The 18,112-nt window shown below is 34.4% G+C and overlaps 2 protein-coding genes across 2 annotated transcripts; one reads left to right on the plus strand and one right to left on the minus strand.

The window, feature by feature from the left end:
* Window positions 1-2,132: 2,132 nt before the first annotated feature.
* LOC123886600 lies at window positions 2,133-2,510 on the minus strand. Its single transcript, XM_045935905.1, has one exon. It carries the CDS (start codon window positions 2,508-2,510, stop codon window positions 2,133-2,135), a length of 378 nt encoding a protein of 125 aa, XP_045791861.1.
* A 1,241-nt stretch (window positions 2,511-3,751) lies between these two features.
* On the plus strand, window positions 3,752-15,214 carry LOC123883742 (kinesin-related protein 4-like). Its single transcript, XM_045932637.1, has 9 exons — window positions 3,752-3,829; window positions 4,239-4,468; window positions 12,112-12,408; window positions 12,547-12,651; window positions 12,836-12,961; window positions 13,043-13,279; window positions 13,601-13,781; window positions 13,863-13,982; window positions 14,501-15,214. Exons 2-7 carry the CDS (start codon window positions 4,245-4,247, stop codon window positions 13,686-13,688), a joined length of 1,077 nt encoding a protein of 358 aa, XP_045788593.1. The 5' UTR covers window positions 3,752-3,829; window positions 4,239-4,244; the 3' UTR covers window positions 13,689-13,781; window positions 13,863-13,982; window positions 14,501-15,214.
* The last annotated feature ends 2,898 nt before the right edge of the window (window positions 15,215-18,112 follow it).

Raw genomic sequence — 18,112 nt, forward strand, 5'->3', positions numbered from 1 at the left:
AAGAGAAATAAATATTTTTTAGATTTTTAATATGTAAATAAAATATTGCTAGGACGTGCTATTAGTTGCTTCAGAGGGTTCAATGCTTAATTCGCGCTAGACAAAATTACTACCACATCTAATTGTCGTATTTTAATAAAATCGATACTCCAGGCGAAAGCCGTTCTCACTTCCAGCTCTCACAACTCTCATCATGAAATTAATAAAATACTTTACAAAGTAGTTGCATTACTTCTAGATTTTAGTGGTGTAAACAATTAAATTTTCGAAACTATATTGTTTTAAAAATACAATTCAGATAGTATTATAAATTATAAAGGTGGTGCTTAACTCTCGTCCTCACACCCGCTAATAAAATACTCTTTGAAAAACAATATAATTTAATTAACTCTAATCCCAACTCTCGTTGCGAATTAGATTTAATGTTCAGTTTTTACTATCTAGTAGAAATCTCACGCTCTCGCTCTATTGATTTTTACTTTAATTAATTCTCACTCTCGTGACGAATTATAATCAACGCTTAATTAAAAACTGCTTAAGAAAATAAAACCGTTGCCAGTTTTCAAGAATTATATTTGATTTAAAAACACTAATCTCAGCTCTCGCAAATCTTGACTAGCGTTATACTTAGATAAAATAAATGCTCAGCTCTCACACACTCACTTACCTATATAAGTACCTTTGAAAATCAATATAAAACTCATTAATCCTAAATAGCTCTCGCGGATTTTAGAACTAACGGTCAGTTTTAACTATCCGACCCTAAACCTCAACTCTCGTCAATGTTGGTTTATTGCCTTTAAAACAATCCTCACTCTCGTGACGAATTATTTGAAAACGTATTTATTTAAAACTGGTGGTTGAAAACTATTAAGCACAAATTAACTACCGAACCCCTATTAGTTACTAACTACACATCCTAGCAACGCTAAATTTAGCTAGACATAACTAAAACTAAAGACATTAAAATAAAATAAACAAATAAATAAAAAGACATAATAAAAATAAAAACAGAAATTAAAAGCATAAAATAAAAGCAATAAAATAAAGACAAAAAATAAATAAGACCATAAAATAAAATAAGAACCTGAAATAACAAAAGGAATCTCGAGTACGGACTCCGACAGCGTAACGGTAGGAAATAAAAAAAAAACTTATTTTATTCTCAACGGAGAATAAAATAATACTAAACTCTCAACTTTAGAGAAGAAAACCTTGTGGTACTAAGCCTAGTTCTCAATTCTCCAAGTCAAGTGTTTTTCTTTTAAATGAATGGAGAAAGGACCTATTTATACTATTTCAAGTGAGACAAAACATAATATATTAGCGATGTGGGACTTTGTCGGGTGCAATCTGCACCGTTTGATCATTGATGGCTGCAGGATCTTTTGCTTTGTTTGGCATGTGTTGTGCAGCAGCTTCTTTTGGGCGAGGCCCATTTCTTTTCTTTCCTTAACAATTAAGCTTGTGTTGGGCAGCACAAGAAGTATTATTGCTTTTTTCGCCCCCCATGTTCCTCTTAAACCCCCCAAAAATTCCAAAATAACCTTGAATTTGGGGGGTTTAGGAAGCTATGGATCCTAGGATCCGAAATATTTTATGTTTGGTTCGTGGGATCCGAAACAAGCCAATTATAGATGGGAACACGTTTTGGGGGGGGGGGGGGGGGGGGGCGAAAATTGTGCTTATACGTTGGTTTGGAGTCTACAATCCAAAATCACAGGTTTGGATCCTGCGAACCGAAATGGTCACGAAAATCACAGGTTTGGATTCTGCGAACCGAAATGGTCACGAAAATCACAGGTTTGGATCATGCGAACCGAAATGGTCACGAAAATCACAGGTTTGGATTCTGCGAACCGAAATGGTCACGAAAATTACAGGTTTGGAGTGTACAGTCCAAAATCAAGTTTTCTGCTGAAATTTTTTACAGTTTTACAGGCCAACATTATGCATGTTCGGAATTTGCTCTTTTGCACTAAATTAAAAGTTAAAAATAACCATTGTCATTACATACGATAACTTCAAACATAATCAAATAAATCACAACTTCAAACTCTAAAACGTAAATTACAACTTCAAACTTAAAAACAATTCAAGAAAAATGAGTTCGTCTTCATTTGGCTCCATCTTCATTTGTCTCTCACAACTACAGGATCATCTTCATTTGTTTCCATCTTCATGTCACCTTTTTCATTCTTCATGAGTTCGTCAAACTCAACCATCCGGTCCATAAATGTATCCTCCCAAGTCCCAGCCTCTGGCGCCCTATGATTTTTCCATTCCTTACAAGTTGAAGGCAGTGGACACCCAACCTTCAATTTAACATACACAAAATGGTTTGGAACCATACCAACACACATAATGCGTGCAGATGGATCCAACGGTGGACGACCGCGCAGTGGAAAATAGGTTTCACAATAACCAATCTCGTGTTTAGTTAATAAAACTACAACGCGGTTGTAGGCCGTTGCAAGGATATGCCCCATATCTGATTTCACAATCACCATAGTAAATCCAGCTTTTATAACCTCTTTTTTGCACCATTCGATCATCTCATCTCGGACCTTATACTTTTCACACTTAAAAAAATAATTGGCAGTGTTAACCAAAATATTTGCGGGTTCAACTACATTAGGTTGTGCAATGTCGGGTTCATCGATGTTCGGTTTCATTTCAAACGGAGGTTCGGCCATCACAAACCCTACCTATCACAATAAATTTCAAAATTTTAAAAAGCTGTCCAGTTTGGCATGTGGGATCCGAAATGGGTTCGGATTGTATGAGCCAAACGCGACTGCGATCATAAAATCATGAAAATTGAAAAAATTAACGGTTTAAAGTGCTTATTACCTCTTGTATGACTCCGATTGAGTATTGCGCCCTTCTTTGAGTGAATAAACGTTGCTTTCAAGTCTCTGATACGCCAAAAAAATCGCCCTAGCTCCAAAGCTCCCAATTGAGTGTCCAAGTGGTTATGAAAGTGCAACTTCTGAAATATAGGCTATATAGACTCTATTCGGATCCTACACACCGAATCTGAGCGTTTCCGGTTGGTAGAATCCGAAATGATGCAAAATTTTAAAAATCAAAGCATTTCGGATTGTACAGTCCAAAATCAAGTTTTCTTGGGCAAATCATCAACGATGTACAAGTCAGGCATAGCCAGCCAATGGCTTGTTTAAACTGGTTTCGGATCGTATGGTCCATATCAAACAAGTTTCGGCTTCCATACTCCAAAACCGTTAAAAATAAGGACGTTCGGATTGTACAGTCCAAACTCAGGTTTTCCTGTGCAAAACATCACGTACAAGGCAGGCATAACCAGCCAATTGCTTGTTTAAACTGATTTCGGATTGTATGGACCATAACAAACAAATTTCGGATTCTAGAGTCCAAACGCATTTATAGGGTCAAAATGGTCACTTTGGGGGGCCTTGGAGGAAACAATGGGGGGGAAAAAGCAATTTTCGTATTTTGAGGGGGTGGTGCACACGTGTAACTTGTATGTTGGGCCATGCAGGTGAGGTCCTTATGGGCTGCACTTGTGTGGCCCTTTTTGTCCATTCTTGCTCCTTTTTAATCCGTTTTCGCTCCTTTCTTCAACTCGTGCACTTTTTATCTGTTTATTTAAAATACGAGAAATAAGTAACGATTCATAATATAAAACTTCGAAATCGAAATAAAAATAATTAAAATATAATAGTAAATTAACTAAATAAATAGCATATTTTTAGGCGTATCAACAGCCGGGGTAACAAGTCTGTACAGACCCGCAGAAGGTCCGCTTGTACTGTGTTTTGATGCAGACACATGCCCACTGTCTAAGGTAATTGTTATTGCTCTTATGTTTGGATTATTTAGTTTAAGTTTTTATCGATATTTGTATACCAAATCCTATTTAATGGTGAAAATCGTGAATTATCGATACTCATGTACCGTCTTTTCTTTTCGAATCCTAATTTAACATAAACTTATTATAACTGAGACCAGAAGTGTGTCTTAATGGTTTCACTTGTGTTGTGTCTGAAACCACAATAGCCCTCTTATGGTTTCCAACAAAATATTCATATTAAATTTAACATAAAATATTATAACTGCAACATAAAGTGTGTCTTAATGGTTTCACTTGTGTTGTGTCTGAAACCAAAATAGCCCTCTTATGGTTTCCAACAAAATATTCATATTAAATTTAACATAAATATTATAACTGAAACCATAAGTGATTGTCCTTGCAGGCAGAAATGTATCTTAATCACTGTAGGTCTTGTATAAATATCTATACTAGATCCGCAGCAACATTGGAACGACGAATAGCTGAGGCAACTGTCGGAACTTCTGGGAAAAAAGATGCAGTCCCAGAAGAAACAAAAACTGACAAGGACAATTCAATGGAAGCCCAGGCTGAAACTGAAAAGAATAACAGTTCCAATAAAGACAATGATGCAGACAAGCACAATGATGAAGGGTACTGCATTTAGTCAATATCGCTTTGTCAAAAATCAATGTTGAAGCATTAGTTTAACTTTTTATGTCAAGTGCTAAATGTAACACCCAAACCCATTATTTATATATTTCTACCTTTAGTCAAATCTTTTTCAAAATACGCAACGGAAAATCACATTTAATTTATTGAATATCGGTTCGAGTATTACACTCCTCTATCAAAATAATACTAATGTAATTAATTAGTAAAAACAGTGTTTATACAATTCTTTGAATCAAATAATGTATTTATTGATTATACAAAACAACCTAGATAAGGAGACTCTATATACATATAAAACCCCTTTTCCCGTGTCACAATCAGAGCAGAGCTTCACCGACGACTCGACATCGAATACCACAAAACCTGTAAATCTGGACCCCCAACGGTCCAGCACATAACACATAAAAGAGAGTTAGATAACATACTCAAAATATACAAGTGTAAGTAAATGGTACTTAAACACTTCTTCATAAAAACATGCATAATCATACATTATACATATACATCACCATCATTCATGCATATTCATATATCATGCATATACTTCATTTATCACCTAATCAAACATCCTCAAAATACACCAAACATATAGTTTCACGTCGTCTCGGACAATACCAAAACATCAACAAATACATTGTTCAGATTATGGTCATGACGGACCCTGCGTTGTTCATTTTATAGTCATGACGGACTCTGCTCCTCACATACGGATTAACAATCAACATTTACCAAGTATGTGTCAAACATCATTTATTATAAAATGCACACATAATCCCTAATGCAATCTAATGCTTCACATTCATGTTATGTCCTCTAGACACCTCTAATGCATGTGGTACCATCGTCTTTATCAGAGTATTTCACCTCCGATATCCGTCTTTATCAAACAAATATAGTTCGATATCCTTCTTTATTGGACAAGCCAATATCCCTAAATATTCATGATGCATGCACTCAAAACTCATGAATATATTCATCAACAATTTTGGCATATAGCCCGTCAACAATAACGTGGAACACTATCCAACGTCCGTCTTTATTAAGATAATCAATACCTTAATATCCGTCTTTATTAGAATAACATAATTCTAATATCCTTCTTTATTAAGTTGATTAACACCTTAATATACTTCATTTATACTTCATACATGATTAACAATCGTTATAAGCATCAACAAGCATCAACAAGCATCAACAATCATGTAAGAATAAGACACTGATTGAAAATACATGCAAAGGAAGATAGCAGATGAAAAATTGGTGAAATCTGCAGCATTTCCGCCTGGGGCGGAAATATTTACGTTTGAGGCGGAAGTTTTCGCCTGAGGAGCAAAAGTTTACGTTTGAGGCGCAGAAACATCTGAAAGGTTGGCTGCTCACTGCTCTTCCGTTTCAGGCGGAAATTATTGTGCCTGAGGCGGAAAAACATGCGTTTTCTACACAAAAACGCCCAAAAATCCCATTTTTCATGTTATAAATCCCAAAAGAGTTTGTATTCAAGTGCAACAAACATATCTAAACACAAAAGGACGGTTCATTTCACCGATCTACCATTTTTACTACGAAAAAGTAGAGATTTAACACTTTTACTCAAAACTCTCAAGAACACAAAGTTCTTGAGTTTAATCATCTATAAACTTCATTTTTAACCATTAAATTCGTTCATTCATCATGTTAAAAGCAAGTTAAGCATGTTAAGAACCTTAGGGACGATTTCCATCAAGAAAATCCATTCACAACTAAAACGAAAATGGGGTGGAGGAAGTTCGGGTGAGGAGAAATCGACATTCTCCCCTTCCTCGAGTCACCCACGAATATGAAATCTACTCTCTTACCTGGATTCGAAGAAAACACGACGAAGATCTCGAATCCCTAGCTCTCCTCTTGCCCTAGCTCCTCAAGCTCTCTCTTCTCCTCTCAAGAACACAAAAGAAACATGAGAAATGAATTCTCTCTTCCCTTCATGGCCATATGGGCGCCCCCTCACACACACTCAAGGCCCATTGGGCCTCAAGCCCAATTGGCTTGGCCCAATAACACGTTAACTTACTCTACTCGCTTAATAACTAAAGTACTCGATAAATAACTCTAGTTATTAACTTAATTAAAATGCCACGTTAAATAAAATATTTTAACACATAAAAATAATAATACGAAAATTGGGTCGTTACAACTCTCCCCCACTTAAAAGGTTTTCGCCCTCGAAAATTACGCTACTAAAACAACTCCGGATAACTCCTGTATCTGACCCTCCAACGAAACGCTCAAAACGCTACACATTACCAAGTATGACAAAATTAGTTTATCCCATCCAACACAATTTTTGTCCATTTATCAACAAGAGATCAAGGACGGCCAGTTCCTCAATTTGTCGATAGATAGTCAACAATCATGATATCGGCATAAACCATTCTTATCAAACCGCTAAAACGTCCACTCCGCACGAAACATCCATAGATTCACATTCTACGGTACACATAATGCTACCCACAACAAGTACAACTAATCGAACACACTCCGAAAAGATACTCCCGTGGAATACTCCATAACTCCACAAATCCTATAAGTCTCTGATTTCCTCATGAATCACTTAACCGTGTTACATCACTTATTCATATTCGAATCTTATTCCAACTTATCACTCGATGACCAACATTCTCAAACTTCATTGACACATGCTAAAAACTACCGTCTCTAACCGTCAAATTCTTTTCTCACATTGAGTCGAATCCAATACGACTACTCTGTTCCCAAGTAATCTCTCAACCAATATTTGCATTCCTTAACGCAAACATTTTCCAATACCACTTCTCCTTAATCCCTTAGCAATTCGCCACTTCAAAATTAGGCTACCGCCTAAAATTGGTTCTCCGAACAATCATAACCTCTATCTCGTTGATTCCAAACGACATCTTCAATTTGCCCATAATCCATCTATCGATGTTCCTCATCATCTTGCATTGCAACAAGCATACTCTTCTCCGTTTATTCACTCATCGAATTCTTATTCACTTACGACCTCTACCAATCATCATCTCTCTTTGGATAGCTATCTTTAAACTCCTCCTTAGTACATCCGATACCAAAATCAAACTCTTGAATTAAATCTACAAAGCTCCAAATATTCGCCATACGACCTAATTCTATCCATTAAATTCTAATCAACCTTTGTCTTAGTATTCTTACTAATGACTCCTTGTCTACTCTCAATATGACATCTAGAAAATTTCCAAAATTCTCGTCCAAAATACATCTTAAGTTTATTCCTCGAATCACTATCATTCCGTCGTCCACGATGAGACCATACTACATCAACATCCACGATGCATCTAACAAAACTAGTCTCTACCGACTCTTTCATTCCATGAATTCAAACTTTCTGGTAAATACTTACTCACTCTTAATACGTTCTCCAACGGCTAACTTTCTTATTCTTCATCATTCAAAAATGATACCTCTCTTTTAGCTTCATCTCCACTTCTAGGATCTCATTCAACTTCGACACAAATTGCCCTGTCATTATCCAAATCCAATTACCCTTTCTTCGACAAGCCTCTCACAAAATCTTTCGAATTGTTATCCTACTTCCATCTTCGAGTAAACTCGACTACTCATACAATCCTCACTTCCAACGATTCAACAAACATACCAATCCTATTATGATATTTCTCAATTCCATTCTCATCTACTTTAAAACCTACTTCCCTTCATCAATTAATTAACACCAACAGTTCACTAATCTTCACATCTCTTTCTCTAAGTTTCTCAAACCTCTTCTAGAAATCACCTCGCACACTAGACTTAGAACTCCGACTTGTTCAACCAATTCAACATACTACCATATGCACGACTCACGTAAAACTTCTTACTCCAACATCCGGTACAACATCCGATCCCCTTGGATGACAACTTACTTCAAAATCATCACCTCTCAAGAATCCTAATCACTCCCTCTTCCTCATATTCGACTCCTTTCGATCAAACATGTACTTCAACTTTGGTCCACAAAACACGCCTCCATACATTTAGTGCAACACACGATCTCCAACCGTTCTGAATACTCTTCATCTCACTTAACCAATCTCACTAACGCCTCACGGCGAAACACTTGGTCCGACAACTCCTCTTCTAATAGTTTCTCACAACTTGTTGCGCCCATTCATTCCACTTCGAACAACGTCGCCAATTCCTGAACATTCCGCTTCAAGAACATCTCTACTCATCTTCTCACGATCGAAACATCTCGGAGGGATATAACCTTCTCCCCCACTTATCTCAAACTCACTCGTACTCTTCCACTAGAACTTCCGGTGCTCACACCTAACGGTTCTATCGTCTCTAAACATATTCTTCCTAAGAAGAAACTAGTATCGACATTGTTTACACGCATGTCGCATACAAGGGACAAAACCTAACCCACGATACCTAAACACTTACACAAAATCATGCAAGCATCCAAGTAACCTATACTTCCCTCACTTCTCAAAGTTAGCAAATCAAAACAACATAAGAAAAATGAACATTGCATAGCAATAATTCATACTCACATTCAATCAACTCAGAACAAGACGTCAACAAAATAAATTTATTGTCTGGCTCCCTCGCTTAGCAAAAGCTAGCGAGCTCCCGGCGAGACAAGTCAAAAACATTCACAGGGCTTAGCAAGACTTAGCGAGACTCAGCGAGGTTCATTCTTCGCCTAGCGAGCACATCCAAAAATCTGGGTGCTCTGCTACGGTTTTGAACTTACGCTCACTAAACTCTCGTTTTCTCGACTCACTAATCCACAAAATCCAAAACATCAAGCATATAACATCATTATAAACTTGAAAGTACAAATTAGAATCATGCATCACAATTACAACATAGGATTATGAGAGCTTCATGTTTTTATTCATAAAACGCATAGCAATTCAAATGCCTAGTAATCATCTAGCACATGTTATAAACAAACATATAACAAACACATACCAGGACACATTAATATCCTACTCTTCTCACCATTTTGAAAATTAATTTTCACTCACCCAAAAGAAAATAACTCTATATTTTCATCAAAATCTTCAAGAAATAATATTAGTTTTTAAAATTATTTCAAATCATTACCACATGCAGTTTTATATCATGCCGGATCGTCACATGCAGTTTTACATCATGCCGGATCATCAACAATTAGCAAATAAGCATCAATCCATCAAGTTTAAACTACAAAAAGGTTAAACTCTACGCATATACAACTATTATAAACATAGGAGTATAGCACTCACACCATTACTCACAAAAAGAACGAATAATTAATCCAATTCACATCACTCATAGTTCCTAAATAAACAACATGAATGATTTCACAAAACAAACACAACAATATTGTTAGACAAACACGACTGACACACAACACTCACTTGGTCTGACTGCACAGACCTGCTCTGATCGACACATAACCCACACAGTCCGAAGACAACGGGGCTCTGATACCAATTGTAACACCCAAACCCATTATTTATATATTTCTACCTTTAGTAAAATCTTTTTCAAAATACGCAACGGAAAATCACATTTAATTTATTGAATATCGGTTCGAGTATTACACTCCTCTATCAAAATAATACTAATGTAATTAATTAGTAAAAACAGTGTTTATACAATTCTTTGAATCAAATAATGTATTTATTGATTATACAAAACAACCTAGATAAGGAGACTCTATATACATATAAAACCCCTTTTCCCGTGTCACAATCAGAGCAGAGCTTCACCGACGACTCGACATCGAATACCACAAAACCTGTAAATCTGGACCCCCAACGGTCCAGCACATAACACATAAAAGAGAGTTAGATAACATACTCAAAATATACAAGTGTAAGTAAATGGTACTTAAACACTTCTTCATAAAAACATGCATAATCATACATTATACATATACATCACCATCATTCATGCATATTCATATATCATGCATATACTTCATTTATCACCTAATCAAACATCCTCAAAATACACCAAACATATAGTTTCACGTCGTCTCGGACAATACCAAAACATCAACAAATACATTGTTCAGATTATGGTCATGACGGACCCTGCGTTGTTCATTTTATAGTCATGACGGACTCTGCTCCTCACATACGGATTAACAATCAACATTTACCAAGTATGTGTCAAACATCATTTATTATAAAATGCACACATAATCCCTAATGCAATCTAATGCTTCACATTCATGTTATGTCCTCTAGACACCTCTAATGCATGTGGTACCATCGTCTTTATCAGAGTATTTCACCTCCGATATCCGTCTTTATCAAACAAATATAGTTCGATATCCTTCTTTATTGCACAAGCCAATATCCCTAAATATTCATGATGCATGCACTCAAAACTCATGAATATATTCATCAACAATTTTGGCATATAGCCCGTCAACAATAACGTGGAACACTATCCAACGTCCGTCTTTATTAAGATAATCAATACCTTAATATCCGTCTTTATTAGAATAACATAATTCTAATATCCTTCTTTATTAAGTTGATTAACACCTTAATATACTTCATTTATACTTCATACATGATTAACAATCGTTATAAGCACCAACAAGCATCAACAAGCATCAACAATCATGTAAGAATAAGACACTGATTGAAAATACATGCAAAGGAAGATAGCAGATGAAAAATTGGTGAAATCTGCAGCATTTCCGCCTGGGGCGGAAATATTTATGTTTGAGGCGGAAGTTTTCGCCTGAGGCGCAAAAGTTTACGTTTGAGGCGCAGAAACATCTGAAAGGTTGGCTGCTCACTGCTCTTCCGTTTCAGGCGGAAATTATTGTGCCTGAGGCGGAAAAACATGCGTTTTCTACACAAAAACGCCCAAAAATCCCATTTTTCATGTTATAAATCCCAAAAGAGTTTGTATTCAAGTGCAACAAACATATCTAAACACAAAAGGACGGTTCATTTCACCGATCTACCATTTTTACTACGAAAAAGTAGAGATTTAACACTTTTACTCAAAACTCTCAAGAACACAAAGTTCTTGAGTTTAATCATCTATAAACTTCGTTTTTAACCATTAAATTCGTTCATTCATCATGTTAAAAGCAAGTTAAGCATGTTAAGAACCTTAGGGACGATTTCCATCAAGAAAATCCATTCACAACTAAAACGAAAATGGGGTGGAGGAAGTTCGGGTGAGGAGAAATCGACATTCTCCCCTTCCTCGAGTCACCCACGAATATGAAATCTACTCTCTTACCTGTATTTGAAGAAAACACGACGAAGATCTCGAATCCCTAGCTCTCCTCTTGCCCTAGCTCCTCAAGCTCTCTCTTCTCCTCTCAAGAACACAAAAGAAACATGAGAAATGAATTCTCTCTTCCCTTCATGGCCATATGGGCGCCCCCTCACACACACTCAAGGCCCATTGGGCCTCAAGCCCAATTGGCTTGGCCCAATAACACGTTAACTTACTCTACTCGCTTAATAACTAAAGTACTCGATAAATAACTCTAGTTATTAACTTAATTAAAATGCCACGTTAAATAAAATATTTTAACACATAAAAATAATAATACGAAAATTGGGTCGTTACACTAAAACAAATCACATCAATGGTTTCAGGTTGAATAATGACAATGATGCAGAAGATGAGATCAATGCCAAAAGCATTGATGAAGATGACAATGATGAAAAGGATGAGATCAATGCCGTAATAATTGATGAGGATGACAATGATGAAGAAGATGAGATCATTACCAAGATGATTGATGATTCAGTTAAGGCAGCAACCAAAATCATTGATGATTCAGTGAAGCTGACAATGACACCGGAAACAAACAATGTTGGACTCACATTAACACAGGAAACTATCATGAAGTTTCCGGAGTTTTTTGATGGGGCTGAAGCTTCAAACGCAGGGTAAGCAATGAATATGTATGATGTCTCTATTTAAAGGAAACATATTAGTTTAACATCTTAAACAATAACTTTAAAAGTGTTTGCCAATAGTTTTGATATGTGATTTCTGACAAACAAAATGATGTTTAAGGGTTTCAGGTTCGATAAAAATCATTCAGTGTCACAAGGAACAGATTCAGTTACACAGGAAACTATCTCCAAGTTTCCAGAATTTTTTGATGGGGCTGAAGCTTCATATGCAGAGTAAAAATGAATATATATGATGTCTTTTAATGGTTTTTATTTGTGATTCTTAAAACTATAATAACTTTGAAGATATTTAAAGGAAAGATATTAATCTAACATCTTAAACCATAACTTTAAAAGCGTTTATCAATGGTTTTGATATGCGATGTTTGAAAACTAAAATCATTTTTAATGGTTTCAGGTTGAATAACGATGATTTAGTGAAAAAAGATTCAGTGCCACAGGAAACAGATTCTGAGCTAGTGTTGGTACCAGATGCGATGCATCAGGAGAACCCTACAAAATCTGACTCGAATGTAGTCATAAAGTAAGAATCAAACAGTGTGATAATTGTAATATTATTTGAATTTTGCAAAAATTAACACTATTATGTAATATTATTTCACAGTGCAACTCCATTAAAGTCAATAAAGCCAGATGAAATAATTGACTTGGACAATGTCACTCCAAAGAAAAGAAAAAAGCATAATATGCTTTATTCTGATAATACATATCCTGAGCGTCGACGGGCGGTGAAGAAATCGAAATACCTTGCAAGCCCATATGATGACGCTGTCCACAAGTCTGCTGCAACGGAGTTGCAGAAAAAATTATCAACATATGCTTGGAACCCGGAGCTTGATAAGTAAGTGAAAATGGTTGTTTTATTTGGTTTTTAAGCTGTTGTTTTGAACAAAATTATTATCTTGGCTGTTTGTGAATTCAAAACCATTTTTCGCAATGAATGGTTTCCAAGAAGTTTCCCTACAGTAGTAAAAAGTTGAACATGATATTTCTCAATTATTAGTATTCTTAAATGGGTGAAACCATTACTAATATTAAATGGTTTCAAGATGTTATACACTGAAACCATTGGTAATTGGTAAATGGTTTCAAGATCTTTGCTTAAGATTGTTCTAGTAGTTTGTTTGCTTATCCTAAATACTTATACTTAATTATTGTATAGGGATCACATTATGTACTGCTCAGACAACAAGGCTCATTTGTATTCTCTACAAAGGGCTGACTTCTGGACACTTCAAAAAGATGAATGAGTATCATGCTTTGTCATAAACAGTTGGGTTAATTGTTTAAATTGGAATCAGCAGGACAACATGACAAGACTAGTGACACCATTGGTTAATTATGTATGTATTATATCCCTTTAATATTAACAATTTCAATACTTTTACATAATCTTATTGATTTTACTCATTTTATATAACCAGTTTGACATGGAAAGAATGCCTCCTGTAACTAAATCAATTGCGCACTGGAGATTCGTTGACAGACTGAAAAATTTTAAGTACATGGATTGGAAGGCCATTGACCCTACAAAGCTAGAATACGTAAGTAAATCAATTTTGTACTGTTTGATTAATTTGTTAATACATTAAGTATAAATGCATAATCAATAATCTGCATGTTGGGAGACCATCCTTTAGTAGGTTTCAACTAATGCTATTTCAATACAAGTGTATATATATAACTGAAACCATTTATCAAGAGTAATGGTTTCAGTGTGCAAATTAATGAAACCATTTATCAAGAATAATGGTTTCAGTGTAAAAATCCATCATAGGCTAATAACAATTTGACTTTTTTATGTTTTCATTGTTGAGTCTCTAACATGTGAGTTGGTGTATGAAGAAAGAATCTGACTTTCACATTGTTGAAAATCAGTAATCTACATAATCTATCATTGTTTCTGGATTTGTACACTGAAACCATTACTCTTGTAAAATGGTTTCATTAATTTGTAATATGTTTGATATGATGATTTAAGTATGATAAATTTAGTTTAGTAATATGATTTTAGACATCGTTTTATTTTAATTTTAATAATATGTTTGACATGATGGAACAGATCATGACACCAGCAATAGCTGGCAATCCAGGAAGCCATTATGTCTGCTTTGTCGTCAATTTTAAAAGCCACAAATTTGAATTCCTAAACAGCTTGACGGGGGGAGGAGAGAAATTGCAGTTACCAAATGGTGAACCTAGCTTATACAAACAGATGTTTGATGTTTGGCTGAATGAGGTGGAAGCATTTGTGACAGAATTATATAAGTTATGGAAAATCAAAATGCCTTTCCAATTCACCACATTCAATTGGGATACACCAAAGGTGCCTACTCAAGTTGATTCAGACAATTGTGGAGTGTTTTGCATGAAGTTTCTTGATGAATGGGGTGGTGAAATGCAATCTTTCAAAGGTTGGTCCAAACTTAGGAAACATGGGGACAATGGAAAGATTGCAAAAATTATGGATCTCCGCATTGATCTATGTTCAGCTATATTAACCAACTCTAGCAATTCCAGAAAAGAACAAGTGCTGAAGGATGCAACTTGATGGTTTTTTTTTTGACAAAGAAGCAACTTGATGGTTAAGCACTACAATTTGTAAAATGGTTTGATGCTTCTCTGTAAAATGGTTAGAAACCATTAGTGGTATTAAATGGTTTCAAGCTGTTGTACAAAGAAACCATTTGGCAACAGGGTTTAGGATGTTTTAAACATTTTAATATTTGTTTACATAACATTTTAGTTTTAATGAATTTTACTTTGTATGGTAAAATTTAGTTGTTTATGTTGATGCTATGATTAACTTCTTATTTAAACTTTATGGTATCCGGAGCGTTGTCGACGAAGTAGATACACTTCTTATTTAAAACGTAATGATTCCAGCATTCAACTCTATTTTACCTTTAACTAATCACATGTGCAAACACCTGAAATCAAGAATAAATCCATTATCTTTGTATTTTGTAGTTTAGGAATTTTCAAATGGATAGCAAGATGGCAGCAAATATTAAGTTAATTACATAACTACTTAATCAAATAATAAGAACATAAGTTAATAAATATGCAATTAATCAATCTCTGCGTTATTCGTACCATATAATATACACAAATGACAGTGTAGTTTGTAAACCATTCTGCCCAATGAATGGTTCCATACAGTTATCCTACAAAACCATTTGATGTACTTAATGGTTGCAGACAATTATTTGGAAGCTGTGATGTAACTTAGAGTATGTCATTGAGCAATATGAAACAAGCTAAGATTAATGGGTAAAAGTTAAATAGTGGAACGTCAAGTTTTTTTAAGATTAGTTTAAACAAGTGTGTTGAATAGACTCATTGATTCATTGAATTTGATTTATGAATCAAATAAGTCAAATTTGAGCTAAACTTAAATTATATATAGTTCAATTCGTTTGATTCACGAGTTAGCTCGATTATATATGTACTAGTGTATCAGACTGTATTCTTCCTCCTTGGGCGTGTCTTCTGCCTTAATTTATTTAATCTTCTTTGGCCTACGAAACCATTCTGCCCAATGAATGGTTCCAGACAGTTGGCCTACGAAACCATTTGATGTACTTAATGGTTGCAGACAACTATTAGCAATATAACCATTATATTAGGAAGCTGTGATGTAACTTACAGTATGTCATTGAACAATAAAATTTAAAAGTAACATAATAATCAAATATCTCTTAGCAATAAACTTATAGTATGGTTTCCAATAAAATATAGTCGATGGTTATTGAAACCATTTAGCAATAACAATGGTTTCGCTGTATAATATTGGGGAACCATTTGATGTACTTAATGGTTTCAGTGTAGTTAAAATATAGACGATGGTTATTATAATACCAACAAAAAACATGAAATGACCAAGTACAATTAATACAAGTCTAATGCTTTTGTAACAAAGTCTAATACAAAATTATAACAAGTGTATAGATGATGATTCCGGCGGCAGAGATCGTCGGAGAAGGTTTGATAAGCTCGTGTGAAAATCGTTTGAAGAATTCCGTTAATTTTGGTGACGGAATCCGTTAGCTCCTGTGAAAGAGTGTGATTATTACACGTGTCACATAATCTGAAGGCTGAGGTTCAATTCCTTTGACAGGCTGAGATTGTAACACGTGTAAATGACATCTGGTGGTTGTGCTTTACTTATGCACCGTGCATAAGTATCAGGCTTATGTATAATAACTTCAGCCTATCAAATCTTCCAACCCAAATTTTCACTTTTTTTTTTTTAACAAGATTCAAATATTTTAATATTTAATCCAATTTTTTTAATTATTATAATATCCTATAAAATAATATGATTTTAGTATTGTGTATTTTCTAAAGAAAGAAACGTATGACTTTAACAAATTTTTTAATTATTATTATTATGAGTGGATGATTTTAATATTTCTATATTATTACCTTTTAAAATAATATTTTAATATTATTAGTTTATAAAGATTAATATTTATTTTCTGTTTAACAATTAATATATATATATATATATATATATATATATATATATATATATATTAAAATACATTTATTTATTTGTACAAAAAAAATAATTTATGTTAATTTTGCGTAATATTAATTGTTAATTTTTAGTGATTCGTAATATTTTATTTGGTTAAATAAGTTTTTTATCGCTGCAAAGTTACTGAATTTAATTTTTTATCTTCTCCACAAAATATTTATGCATGTAATTTTTTTTTATTTACAATAGAGCTTAGGATCGATCCCACGACCTCTAACATACTAAAGCAAACCTAGTATGCATGTAATTTTAATCATGTTGTTAAGTCGATGTGTATTTATGATGATTTTGCAGAATATGTATAGAGCATTATAAAAAGTTTGTCCAAAAATCAGGAGCTCAAAATTTAATTTTTAGGTCTAAGTATTCGTTACTTTTATCTTGTTTTTTTTTTATTTATTAAATTCATATTTAATTCATCTCATTTTAAAAAATACTAAAATTTTTGTAAATGAAATTTTTATATCAATAAAGAAATGTTTGATTGTCGAAATTTAAATTCATAAGTATTTGTTAGTTCAATTAGGTTATATTGAACGACTTGATTGAGAAAAATTGAATTCCTTAATTAAAAACAAGTATAATTAGTTAGGTTTTGCATATGAACTATGTTTCAAGTTGAAGAGTTTGATCTATAAATTTTGATTTTTTTAGTCACAGTCGGCATTATTAGTTGAGACTTAATAGTCAGGTTATATATGAACTAAGTTTTTTGAGTCACAGGAAATCCAACTAGTTAATATTGAACTATTATCTTGCCGAAAGTTTGAATCCTATGTGTGTCATTCCAATTAAGTGATATTGGATTGTTTGAGAAAAAAAATTGATCCACGAGGGATTCTTTTTTAAAAAAAAGAAACTCGGTATCCGATCCTAGGACCGACTAATCCGAGACGACCAATCTCACCGCCCACTTGCACGGCCCCATATAAAGCCATAGTTTTTTTTTTGCTCTGTATGAACTATCCCACCGAAATTGGCACACGAAGGAATCGAACCTAACACCTTGAGAGGAGCATACTCCAATGACCCAAGCCAACACCACTAAACCAACCCAAGTGGGTTTCCATGAGGGATTCTTAAGTAACTGTTAGTCCAATTAGTTTTTTTTTTTTTGTTATTTTAGTCGGT

Source organism: Trifolium pratense, linkage group LG5 (assembly GCF_020283565.1).
Source record: "Trifolium pratense cultivar HEN17-A07 linkage group LG5, ARS_RC_1.1, whole genome shotgun sequence".
NCBI lineage: Eukaryota > Viridiplantae > Streptophyta > Magnoliopsida > Fabales > Fabaceae > Trifolium > Trifolium pratense.